Source organism: Guillardia theta (assembly GCF_000315625.1).
Source record: "Guillardia theta CCMP2712 unplaced genomic scaffold GUITHscaffold_110, whole genome shotgun sequence".
Classification (NCBI taxonomy): domain Eukaryota; class Cryptophyceae; order Pyrenomonadales; family Geminigeraceae; genus Guillardia; species Guillardia theta.
Genome location: NW_005434564.1, coordinates 170787 through 182330, shown reverse-complemented (window position 1 = coordinate 182330; position 11544 = coordinate 170787). Strand labels below are relative to the sequence as shown.

Genomic DNA, 11544 nt, shown 5'->3' with positions numbered 1-11544 from the left:
AGAGAGGGAAGGTTTTCCCCACCTGCATCAAGACTTCGAAGAGCTTCACGAGGTCCTCGGGGCGGGTCGCTTTCTTGGGCACCTCCTTCCCCCCGGCGATGTTTGCGAAGAACTCGGTCTGGAGCTTCTCCTGCAGCTGGGAGACCAGCAGGAGATCTCGCTCCCTCGTCCGGAGGAGGACGATGCTCTGGACCATGTTCCTGACCTGCTGGAGGGAGGCGGTGAGGGCGTCGTCGCAGTCCTTCCCCCTCTTGAGGTTGTTGGAGATATCATCCCTGATGAGCTGCTTCGCGTCCTCGAGAGCCATGAAGATCTTGTCGTAGATCGCCAGCTTTCCTTCTGTACTCTCCGCCTGCTCCAGCTCGAACTGCGACCCTTCTGCTGAGAGGATGTGCTGGTGGATAGCTGGGTTGTCCACAGAAATCTCCTTCCCCATCCAGTGCAGGATATGAGCTGCCGCCGCTTGCTTCTTCCTCGCCTCCGCCAGGCTCTTCTCCAGCTTACCCTTGAGCATATCGCCTCCCGACTTCCCGATCTCCATCAGCACTTGACTCTGCTCCTCCAGGTTGCTCGACCCCCCCTGCAGGGACGGTGAGGAGCAGCAAGGAAGGAGGGAAGGGGACGGGGAGGAGGAAGAGAAAGAGGCTCATGCTTCAACGAGGAAAAGTCTCAGCACAGACTTGATGTCTTCATGTCTCCTTATGTGTAATCGCAGCCCCACAGAGGAGAGAAAGAGGAGGAGGAAGAGAAGGAGGAAGAGAAGGAGGAGGAGGAGGAGGAGGAGGAGGAAGAGAAGGAGGAGGAGGAAACGATGTGCCTCCTACCTCTCTTGACACGTTGTAACGACAGTAACGGACCGAAGGCTCGATCTCCTCCACCCTCAGCAGGAAGTCAGCAGGGCCCCAGCACGACTCCAGCTGCTCTCACCTCTTCCTGTACATCGCTTGCTCGACCCCCTCCGCTGAGTGGCTCAGCTCGTCGTAGACGGTCCGGGAGCGGTTCAGCTTCACGAGCGCCTGCTCCCACTCCTCCCTCTCCAGGAGCATGCTCCCTGCTAGCCATGCGGCGTACGCCTGCGACAGAGTTGAGGAGAGAACTCAAGTGTCTACATGCTTCTCCTCTTCTTCCCTCCTCCCCTCCTCTCTTTCCACGTTTTTCCTCTCCCTTGCCCCCTACTTTCCTGTCCCCCTTCCTCCCCTCCCCTCGTCTATCCCCACTTCCCGTCCTCCTCCTCCCTCACCTCTGCCTCCAGGCACGAACGATCGTCCGCAAACTCCCGGCAGAGAGTCTCCAGGTAGGCGGAGTGCTTCACTGCCTTGGCCAGCAACCGGCTGACGTGATGAACTTCCCGTCCCGGCCCCCCCGGCGCCTCGCGCAGCTGCATCGCGTACGACCATGCTCGCTCTGCCTGCGAGGGAGAGGTGAGGAGTGAGCGAGACGATGAGCGAGGAGAAGAGGAGGAACGTCGGGAGCACAAACAGAGGAGGGAGAGGTCGAACATGTGGGTCAAGCAAGCGACAAGAGGGCAGAGGAGGAGGAGGGAGGGCAGGAAGAGGAGGACACATCTCACCTTGTTGAGCACAATGAAAAGATATCTGGCATCGTTGATCATATCTATATCGATCTTCTTCTGGATAAATTTGCTTTTCCCCTTCCCCTGCTCCCAATGCAGAAAGTTGAGAGCTTTTCGCAGCCTGCGCATCTTTCGCGTGCAGTATTGTCTACGATAGTCGTCAGCTCCTCCTCTTCCACACCACCATCACGCTCTCTCCATTCCTCGTTGCACGTCAGACACAAGATACCACACAAGACCACGTTAATGTTCATGTACAGCACAAACACATCTCAAGTGATTCGATCCTTTTCCATCCTCTTCCTCACAGCACAATTCACCTGTATCGTTGATAATCTCCATATCGCAGCCCGTGCAGTCCTTGCGCTTCAATGATGATCTGGAGGAGGAGGAGGAGGAGGAGGAGGAGGAGGAGGAGGAGGAGGAGGAGGAGGAGGAGGAGGAGGAGGAGGAGGAGGAGGAGGAGGAGGAGGAGGAGGAGGAGGAGGAGGAGGAGGAGGAGCCGTCAGGTAAAGGCAGGTCGAAGTGATTCAGCATCAAACCTTGAGGACAGGGATGTTGAACTTGGGCAGATCTTTCCGCACCGGCTCAACCGTTTCGGCTTGGACCTGAGCCAGCAACGCAGTCAAGGTGATAGGGCGGTGCAACAACTTCCCTCACTCCCTCCGTCCCCCAACCCCCCTCCGTCGCCGAACATGAACGGAATCAGTCCACAACACTCGACAAATGTCTTGGAGACAGCTCGGTCATGCTGCAATCTCATGAAGCTAAATCTTAATTATTCTCCAGGTGATGTTCTGACATCCTAACACATGATGTTGACGATGTCCAATCGTTTGTCATCATCATCTTCACAACATCATCATGCCTCCGCCTCCTTGCTACAATCTTTTCACCCAGCTATGTATTCTCCTTCTCTTTCTCCCCCCACCTCGTCCTCAACAATCTTCATCCTCATCCTCGTCCTCCTCATCCTCGTCCTCATCCTCATCGTCGTCGTCGTCATCATCATCATCATCTCCTCCTCCTCCTCCTCCCTCCTCCTCCTCCTCCTCACCTCAGGCTCTTCTGCCGCCATGGCCTCGCCTTCACTCACCCCAACCTTCATGCCACCCCACCCCCGCTAGAATACCACCCATCTCACTAAGAACCCGTACCTTGAGACTACCCCTACCATAGTCAATACCACATGGGACCCATCTTTTACTCCATCATTCACCCCACCCCATGGACATGAAACTCACATACCCCTACGACCTAGGGTCCATGTCCTTTGGACACCACCCTACCCACTGTCCTCCACAATCACGTGCAGGAGGTACCCCCTTCTTTCCCTCTTAGCTCTCAAAATCTGATATTGGAAATTGGGGTGGGTCCTTTTTGTGAGGGGTAGGGTTCCAATTTGTCCTCATCCCCGCCACAACCCTCTACTCATCTCCTCATACACGACTTTCTCTGTAGCGACCAGTGCGCGACTCCATGCCAGACCATCCCGAGTTTCAGGAGCAGGAGCAGCAGGAGGAGGAGCAGGAGCAGGAGGAGGAGCAGGAGGAGCAGGGGGATCAGGAGGAGCAGGAGCAGGAGCAGGAGCAGGAGCAGGAGCAGGAGGAGCATCACCACTACCTGCAAGAGAAGCAGGAGCAGCACAGGGGTAGGTAGTCTCCTACACAGAGAGAGAGAGGATAGCCTCGTAGAAAAAACTTCCACTTCCTCTGAATTCGAAATCTTACCACTTCAAGATGGTGAGTCATGTGATGGGATCCTGGACAGGATGCAAGCAGACAAGAATGAACTGACGCCGCAAGAGCTCGCATGGTTCCGCGAGCTCAAGCTCCTTTGCGAGACTCATCATATGGAAGTTAGCTCTGACTACGAGGTCAACCTCCGATCTTCTTTTGCCTATCGTGATTTTTCCTTTTGCATGCAGATAGCATGTTATGCGCTCGTCTGCAAGGGGAGTACAGTGAAGGCGTTGTCCCGCATGGCGAAGATGAAGAAGCTGGAGGTTCAAGTGTACTCGCACGTTCTGCTACGTCTTGACGAGAAGCGGGAGGGCAGAGAGAGCACAACCTCTCCTCCATCGACTCCGTCACGGCCGTAAGTTTCTTGCCCTGCCTCTCAATCCTCACACGACTGCACAGTACCAGACACTTGCCAAGCTTTGTCCGGGGATGTTTGCAGCCTGCGGAAGGGACAAGCAAGGCAATGCTGATGTAACGCTGCTGCCACGGATAGCCTGCTGACGCATCTCAGGCCGACCTGCAATTTTCTTCGACTTCTCAAAATGCTTTCCATCGGCCATTTCAGGAGGCGGAGAAGAGGCCTGGAAGGTATTTGCCGCCGCTGCTTCCTCCATTCACTCACTCCCCTCCCTCCTCCCGCCAGTGTACCTTGAAAGTTCTTCTCGATGCGTTCGACGCCTCCACTGCCAGCATTCATGACGTGCGGGAAGGGACTTCATGGTTGTGCAACTGCAACGGGATGGGTTGGAGCAACTTCAGGTTGGTGTACTGCGTCCACCTCCTCCATTCACCTCCCCCGTCTCACCTGCTCCTTCAGCTTTGAGATGGAGAAGAAAATCAGTATGCTGTATCAGGACGGCTATCCGATCAAGATCAAGGCCATGTAGCAGATCCTCCTGTTCTCACTTCTTGACCTCTCTCCTCTCCTCTCCCCTCCTCTTCTCTCACCTCACCTCACCTCACCTCACCTCACCTCCTCTTCTCTCCTCTCCTCTCTTCTCCCCTCTTCTCTCATCTCATTTCCTTTCCTTTCCTCTCATATCCTCTCACCTCACCTCTCTTCTCCTCCTATGTTCTCTCCTCATCTCTTTGCCTCGCTTCCCTTCCTATCTCCTCTCATCCCATCCCTTCATGCTTCGATCCCTGTCCGTGTCTATCACTTTGCCCCTCTGAACCCAACTTCGTCCTCCTCAAGGTTTAGCTGCTCGCAGGTATCTGTCAAACCCGCCTTTCATTCTCAACGCCATGATCAGCATATGCAAGGTCCATCCGAACCCTCAATAGTCCCAGTCCTCACACCAGATGTTTTCCCCTGGCTCAAGGTTTTCCTCAAAAAGAAGCTGCAAGAACGTATCAAGACTGTGAGCTGCTGCTTCATCCTCATACTGATCTCCCTTTGTGTACCTTTCCCTCTTCCTCTTCCCCTCCGACCCCTATATCGTCTCCTCCCCCTGCATCCTCGCTCTACCGTCCCCTCTTCCCCCTTCCCTGTCACCCTCTCCTCCCCCTCCTCCCTCTCCCTCTCCTCTCCCTCCCTCTCCCCTTCCTCTTCCTCTTCCTCTTCCCTCCTCTTCCTCTTCCTCTACCTCTTTTTCCTCTCCCTCTCCCTCTTCCTCTCCCTCAACCCCTCCCCCTCCCTCTTCCTCTACCTCTACCTCTACCTCTCCGTCTCCGTCTCCGTCTCACCCTCTCCCTCACCCTCTCCCTCCCTCAACCCCTCTCCTTCCTACTCACGATCCTCTACTCAGATCCGCCAGGATCGAGCAAGCGACTTCTTCGAACAGCAGAACATCCCCCAAGTGCTTGCCGGAAGCTTCCAGGTCAAGTACGAGGATTGGCTCAAGGTGAGGAACTTCGGAAGGCAACGAATTGAGCTCCGCTCTTTCCCCGCCTCCTCCTCTCCTGACATCGTGCACGAAGGACCAGCTTGCAACCCGTCAAAAGTCTGTAGCGGCCTTCACTGCCCAGGTTGCTCCTTCCGCGAGCTGAAACCCGGTCAAGACTGTCGGAGTCTTAACTCGGAAGTGAGGAGTCCGACCGTACTGGCAACGCTATGGCACTGCATCGATTATCACAGTGACTTGAGGGCCTCCCGGGCCGCCCGCTGCCGCCGGGGGCCTGCCAGATCGGACGTTCCGAAGTTCAGTTTGTCACGTCTTGCGGTCAACTGGCAATGTACAATAACTCAGCCTAGTGCCAACAACATTACGTAATCTGAACTTTAAATTTACTCAAAGTTAAGTGAAAAATCAGTAATCATGGCAGGAGTCCGAGCCCGGTAGCCGCCCGGCCGTGGCAATGTACCGGGCCGCGGCGCCCGGCCGTGGCAATGTACAGGGGCCGGGCCCGGTGGGCACTCAGGCCAGCCGACCGTCGGAACGTTCCGTCCGATCTGCAGCCGCCGCCGGCCGGGCGGATGCGCCGGCCGGGCGGGTTCCGACAAAGTCCGACGGTCGGAGCCCGGCCTCTCAGGCTGGTCACAGTGCCAGACGGTGTGTGACGCTGGGACTCGACTCGGAATCGCCGGGGCCCGGCCCGGCCCGGCTTACCCGGGCCGGGCGTGGGGGCACCTGCTGACTCGGAGGCCAGCTGGGACGAGAGTCTGGCAGTCACGGCAGGCGATATTATTAGTATTATTATTTAAATCTTTACTTTTTTACTCACTCAGCAGTAAACTCGCGGTGAAGTTGTAGTCCAGTACCGGTGGGCTAAACAAAGAGTACTTGGCAGGGGTACTTGATAATATGTCTGTCGGGAACTGTCCCGAGTGTCTCGAAAAGTATGCTTTTCGTTCTCAAGAGATCAAAAAAAAATTGAGACTTGGTACCCTACCCCAGGAACAGACTAGTGTAGCCTTTTTTCAACAACCCCCTACCCGACAGCCATCGTTCCACTACTACCCCTTGGTTGCTATGTCAAGAACCCCTATTTTTACTACCCCCACCCCCTCGATCTAGACATATCGACGTGGATCCGCTCAGACGTCAGCAATGAACCCCTAGATTTCACCCCACCCCTTTCAGATTATCTCGTCGTCCCCTACCCCACCCACCCAGAAACCAATCAATGTACCCCACCGTATTAGTATTTTCGGTTCTCCCACCCACACCCACCCCCTCTTATAGGTGAACAATTTCCATCCCCCGAATGCTGATATAAAATATTTCAGTCATATACTTGTACCGTTATAATTTGGAAAATAAGTAATCTATAAAATTATTTGGAAATAAACTACCCTACCCACCAGGCCCAGGGACCTTCCCCTTGTGCGGAGGAAAGGACCGGTCCTCCCTCCTGCGCTCACTTTCTCTATCCCTGCTCATTGTGCGCCTGCTTCTCCGCCCTCCATCCTCTCTCAACCCTAACACCTCCCTCCCAATATCCTCTCTGCTTCATCACTCTTGTTTGCTTCCTCTTGCCTCTCCTCCCCTTCCCTCGTCACTCGACTGAAAAAAACACTTCACTCCACTCCTCCCTCCCGCCTCCCACTCTGCCATGCTCTCCCGTTCGGAGCGGGTCCGCATAGACAAGGCAGAGCAAAGGAGACGAACTCGAGCCCTCGTTCTGCAACTGGACGCGCTCGTTCCCCTCCAAGATCGCCCTCTCTCTGCCGAGAAAGGCAGCCTTGCCTCGAGAAGGACGATAATGCAGCTACATGAAGACACTCTGGCCGCGGTCAAGAGCCTACGAAGGAGATTGGGCGGAGATACCAGGACCTCGCCGATCAAGGGAGAGGGAAGTGCGAGCAAAGAATGCAGTGCGAACGAAGAGGAGACGGCGATAAGAAGCCCAGGGGAGAAGTGTGCCAAGTCAGAGAGAAACAAGCTGCAAACGACTATCAAACTGGAGAACGGGGTTGACAAGGACGTGGCGGATGAAACAGCAAGGAACGGGGCGGGTAGCAAGGAGAGTTTTGTTGCCATACCCTTGGATTCAGTGATGGAGGGGATGCTTGAGAGTGAGATGCTGCTGCTCATGGAGGTGAACTTGGCAGACTGGACGGTAACGAGGATGAGCAAGGGACTGCAAAGATGGTTCTCCTGTCTACCAGCCCCAGGGCTTGTCGGGCAGTCGCTGCTGCGGTTTGTCCCTTCCCCTGAGCTTCCAGCCTTCAGGAAGTTTCTCATCAAAGACGGCCCGGTTACCCTGAGCGAGTTCTCGGCTAAGGTCCTCACCTTCGGTTCTCAAGCCTTCGAGTGCTTGCCCTGTAAGTTCGTTCCGACACAGCAACGTTGCTCGAGCATCGCTGTCTTCATCCTCAGCATCCCACAGCTGTGTCCAAGTCCAGTCACCAAGTTTCCCTCCAAGTTGATGTTCGACCTCCTCCGTGATCTCTGCGGGGTATTCGAATACGACGAGAAGGTTTCTCACCCGTTCCCATGGGTGGTGGACGAGGAGTTCAAGAAGCGGCACGAGCACATTCGCATGGCAGACCAGACGGAGTTCGGCTGGTGCCAGAGGTGCGTGAACGCGCTGCTCAAGATCGACATCGGCAAAGAGATCTTAGAGAAAATCATCAACGGGAAGGCGAACAATTATGATTCGTCCGAGGAGTGTGTGCTGAGGGGTGTGAACAAGATGACTCAGTTTCACATCATGCTCGACCTCAACCAGTCTGACACGCCTTGTGTCATCGTGCACACGAGGCTGAAGCTGCCGAGGGAAGCAGGGGCGTTCACAACGCCATGGTCAGAGCTGTACCGAGCGACGCTCAACGGGGAGCCGGTGAAGAAGTTTCTGTCCGACACAGGGTCGTACCTTCGCATCTACGCGCACAGGAACTCTGCGGCAGAGAGTCTGCACATGACGGCATTCCATGAGATTCCAGCGAAGGAGGGATGGGAATGCTTCCACAGGTCAGTCGCGACTGTCATGATCGCAGCCAATCTTTCTTCTGCACCATCATTTTTCCTCCTCTCCCCTCTCAGCTCCTCATCTCTTTTGTCGACCTTTGTTCTCATTTGAGAACAAGAACACTTCCACCCTCCCCCCTTTCTCCTCCATGCCCTCCCTCTCTTGCCTTCCTCTTGCTCCTTCTCTGTCTCTCCTCTTGCTCCTCGTCTGCCTCCTCCTCCTCTGTCTCTTCTCCTGCTTGTGTGCTTCCGACTGACTTTCTCCCGGCAGCAAGACTTGGACGATAACTCCCAAGGGCATGTCGTTCCAGGGAGACATCTTCTCCAAGGGTGACAAGGAGATTTGTACGTACAACTTCACGTTCAAGCGGGTGGAGGACCTTGACCGAGGACTGCTCTCCTCCCTCATCCAAGATGAATGAAGGAGGGAGAAGGGGAGGGAGAGGGGAGGAGAGCAAGCGGACGGGAGCGTGGGATAGGAAGGCAAGAATCAGGACTTGTGAAGGAGAACGCTGTGGATGGACGGGTCAACAATGAGAAGGAGGAGGAGGAGGAGGGAAAGGGATGGATCTTATAGCCCCCGGGAGTTGGTGTCGCCCTTTCCGTGAAGGATCTTTCAAGACTCTCCCTTCCTCTCAGGCTCTCCCGCCGTCTCTTCACGTCAGACTTGCAACCCTTCGTCCTCCCTCCTGCCCCCCTGAACCCTCGGCCGTGAGGTTGTCGAAGTTTTCCCGTCTGAGAACAGAAAGAGAACGAGAAGGAGGATGGAGAGCGACGGAGAAGTGGGAGATGAAAGTTACGGTGATGTACATACAGAGGAATGAACGATAGAATTTCTTCGCACAGAATCTCGTAACAGACATTCAGCACATGGGGCACCAGGAGGAGCAGGAGCAGGAGCAGGAGCAGGAGCAAGAGGCAGAGGAGGAGGAGGAGGAGGAGGAAGCAACATGCTCTTCTTTCCGTCCTCTTGGGCTTCTCCTCCTCTCTTCTCCTCTCTTCCTTCTCTCTTCCTTCCCGCAGCAGGAGTTGGAAGGATCAAACCAGGTCGCCCTTGAGCATGGGGACCGGGACCTTGTTCTGGGTCGCCGCTAAGGTCACCGTGTTGTGCATGAGCATGGCGACAGTCATGGGGCCTGAGAAAATATGAGGGGAGGGGGTCGATGGATGAAGAAGTAGAGCGAGAAGGGAGAGCGAGGGAGAAGAGCGAAGGGAGGAGGGAAAGCGAGAGCGAGAGCGAGAGCAAGGAGGGAGAGCGAGGAGGGAGAGCGAGAGCGAGGATGAAAAAGAGAGGGGAAGGGAACAACGAGACAAGGAGAAGTGGTTTAGGGGGGGCAGAGGAGGCAAGTTTGAATCTCACCGACTCCTCCTGGGACCGGCGTGATGAGCTTGGCCCTCTTGGCTGCCTCGTCATACTGGTGGCGAGTCAAGCTGAGCGAGGAGGGGGAGAGGGGGGGGGAGAAGGGGGGGGAAGTGGAGGAGAGTAACGGAAGGGGAGGAGGGAGGGGGGGAGCGAGATGATAGAAGAGGCGAAGGGGAAGAGAAGAGGAAAGGCTGAGAATGTCGGAGGACCTGAACGTCTCCGACTAGACGGTAGCCGTTCTTTTTGCTCGCGTCCTGTCCAGAAAGATACTCAGGGAGAGAGAGAGGTGGAGCGAGGCGAGGAAGCAGAGAAGAGGAGGAGAAGAGGGGAAGGGAAACAGAGGAGGAGGAAGAGGAAGAGGAAGAGGAAGAGGAGGAGATATGAAGATGAAAGGAGATGGCTGAGCAAAGGAGAAGAGGAAAGGAGAGGAGGGAGCAGGGGTTAGCGGAGCAGTAGAGGACCGGTATGGAGTTCATGCCGACATCGATGACGACGGATCCTTCCTTGATCCACGAGCCATCGACGAGGCTGAGACAAAGTCAGGCGAGGAGAACCATCCTGAGATGGATGCAGCAGCAGAAGCAGCAGCAAGATAAAGAGAGCAAAGGGATGAAGGAAGTTGAGCAGGAGCAGGAGCGGGTGTTGGTAGTGGGCATGACGACGACGAGGAGGAAGGAGGAGGAGGAAGAGCAGGAGGAGCAAGAGGCGCAGGAGCAGGAGCAGGAGGCATACCCAGCTTTTCCAGCCGCTACGACGAGGATGTCAGCTGACTTGACGGCACTCTCAAGTTCAGCCCGAGGAGTCTGAGAGTGAACAACCTGCAACGTCAACGTCAAGACGTCCTCCTCCACACTATCTCTTCCTCCCCTCCTTGATCTTTTCCTCCCCTACTTCATCCCTTCCTCCCCTCCTCGATCTCTTCCTCCCCTCCTTGATCTCTTCCTCCCCTCCGTGATCTCGTGCTGATCTTCTTGATCTCTTGCTGATCCCCCTCTCTCTCTGCTCCCTCCTGTCCTCCTTCTAAACTGCCTCCTCCTCTCCTTCCCCCGCCCTTTAGCACTCTTCCTCCCCTCCCTCCTTCTCGCACCTCTACAGTAGCGTTGGCCTTGAGGAGGAGGAGGGCCATTGGAATGCCGACGATGTTGGACCTGCCGACCACAACAGCCTTGGCTCCTTTCGTTTCCACCTTCTCCCTGCCGTTGCTGTTAGAAGAAGGCCATGAATTCTCCCTTGTTTCAGGGCAGGACGAGGAAGCTGAAGGAAAGAAAGAGAAGAAGGAAGAAGGAGAAAAAGAAGGAGGAAGAGGAAGAGAAGGAAGAGGAGAAGGAAGAGGAGGAGGAAGAGGAGGAGGAGGAGGAGGAGGAAGAGGAAGAGGAAGAGGAAGAAAAAGAGGAAGAGGAAGAGGAAGAGGAAGAGGAAGAGGAAGAGGAAGAGGAAGAAGAGGAAGAAGAGGAAGAGCAGGTAGAAATAAGGAGGAGAACAAGCTACAGCAGGACAAGAGCAAACATGACAGTGAAAAATGGATCGGCGGTCAAGCAGGAGGAGAGCAAAGGGAAAGAGTAACTGCTACGAGAAAGGAGACTGCGAGGAAGGAGGAAGGAAAGGGGGGGGGGGGGGGGGGGGGGGCTGGCCCAAAGCCCCCTTTTGATTTTCCTTTTTTCCCCCCGGGGGGTTTTGTTCCCCCCAACGGCTTTTCACTCCCCCAGGGCAGGAACCCCATTTTTGTTGGTGTACCCTCCCCCCCCTTTTCCTCAGGAAATTTTCCCCCCCCCTTTTTTTTCCTCCAAGGGCCTTCTAAACTGGAGCGGCCCCCCCGTCCCCCGGTTTTACCAAAACCCCTTTATTTCCCCCCCAAAATTTCTCCTCTTTTGGGGGGTTCTCTTTTGCCCCCCCCCCCCTTTTGGGGGCGGTAAACCCCCTTTTTCTCTGGTTAAAAAACTTTTTGTTCCCCAAACCCCGTGGTTTTTTTTCCTCCTCTCCCCCCAAAAAAAAAAACCCCGAATTCCCCCGCTT

The 11544-nt window shown here is 55.4% G+C and overlaps 4 protein-coding genes across 4 annotated transcripts in view; 2 read left to right on the top strand and 2 right to left on the bottom strand.

Moving 5' to 3' along the window:
- GUITHDRAFT_165762 (hypothetical protein) overlaps positions 1–3187 on the bottom strand; it is a gene marked incomplete at its 5' end in the record, with an annotated part of 4974 nt that extends 1787 nt beyond the window's left edge. The window contains 8 exons of the mRNA XM_005823356.1: positions 23–580; positions 825–879; positions 928–1073; positions 1241–1408; positions 1571–1721; positions 1894–1952; positions 2116–2181; positions 3062–3187. Of these exons, the coding sequence (XP_005823413.1) occupies positions 23–580; positions 825–879; positions 928–1073; positions 1241–1408; positions 1571–1721; positions 1894–1952; positions 2116–2181; positions 3062–3187 (1329 nt within the window). The remainder of the gene's footprint in view (positions 1–22; positions 581–824; positions 880–927; positions 1074–1240; positions 1409–1570; positions 1722–1893; positions 1953–2115; positions 2182–3061) is intronic.
- Positions 3188–3344: 157 nt separating this feature from the next.
- GUITHDRAFT_117430 (hypothetical protein) lies at positions 3345–4202 on the top strand (the record flags this gene model as incomplete). Its single annotated transcript, XM_005823355.1, has 6 exons — positions 3345–3449; positions 3501–3578; positions 3632–3670; positions 3715–3786; positions 3827–4074; positions 4133–4202. The coding sequence occupies 6 exons, from the start codon at positions 3345–3347 to the stop codon at positions 4200–4202; spliced, it is 612 nt and encodes a 203-aa protein (XP_005823412.1).
- Positions 4203–6810: 2608 nt separating this feature from the next.
- Positions 6811–8590, top strand: GUITHDRAFT_145790 (hypothetical protein; the record flags this gene model as incomplete). Its single annotated transcript, XM_005823354.1, has 2 exons — positions 6811–8171; positions 8440–8590. 2 exons carry the CDS (start codon positions 6811–6813, stop codon positions 8588–8590), a joined length of 1512 nt encoding a protein of 503 aa, XP_005823411.1.
- A 234-nt stretch (positions 8591–8824) lies between these two features.
- The window catches only part of GUITHDRAFT_158677 (hypothetical protein), a gene marked incomplete at both ends in the record, with an annotated part of 3298 nt that continues 578 nt past the window's right edge, over positions 8825–11544 (bottom strand). The window contains 7 exons of the mRNA XM_005823353.1: positions 8825–8857; positions 9270–9304; positions 9529–9583; positions 9741–9785; positions 9993–10059; positions 10264–10349; positions 10619–10724. Of these exons, the coding sequence (XP_005823410.1) occupies positions 8825–8857; positions 9270–9304; positions 9529–9583; positions 9741–9785; positions 9993–10059; positions 10264–10349; positions 10619–10724 (427 nt within the window). The remainder of the gene's footprint in view (positions 8858–9269; positions 9305–9528; positions 9584–9740; positions 9786–9992; positions 10060–10263; positions 10350–10618; positions 10725–11544) is intronic.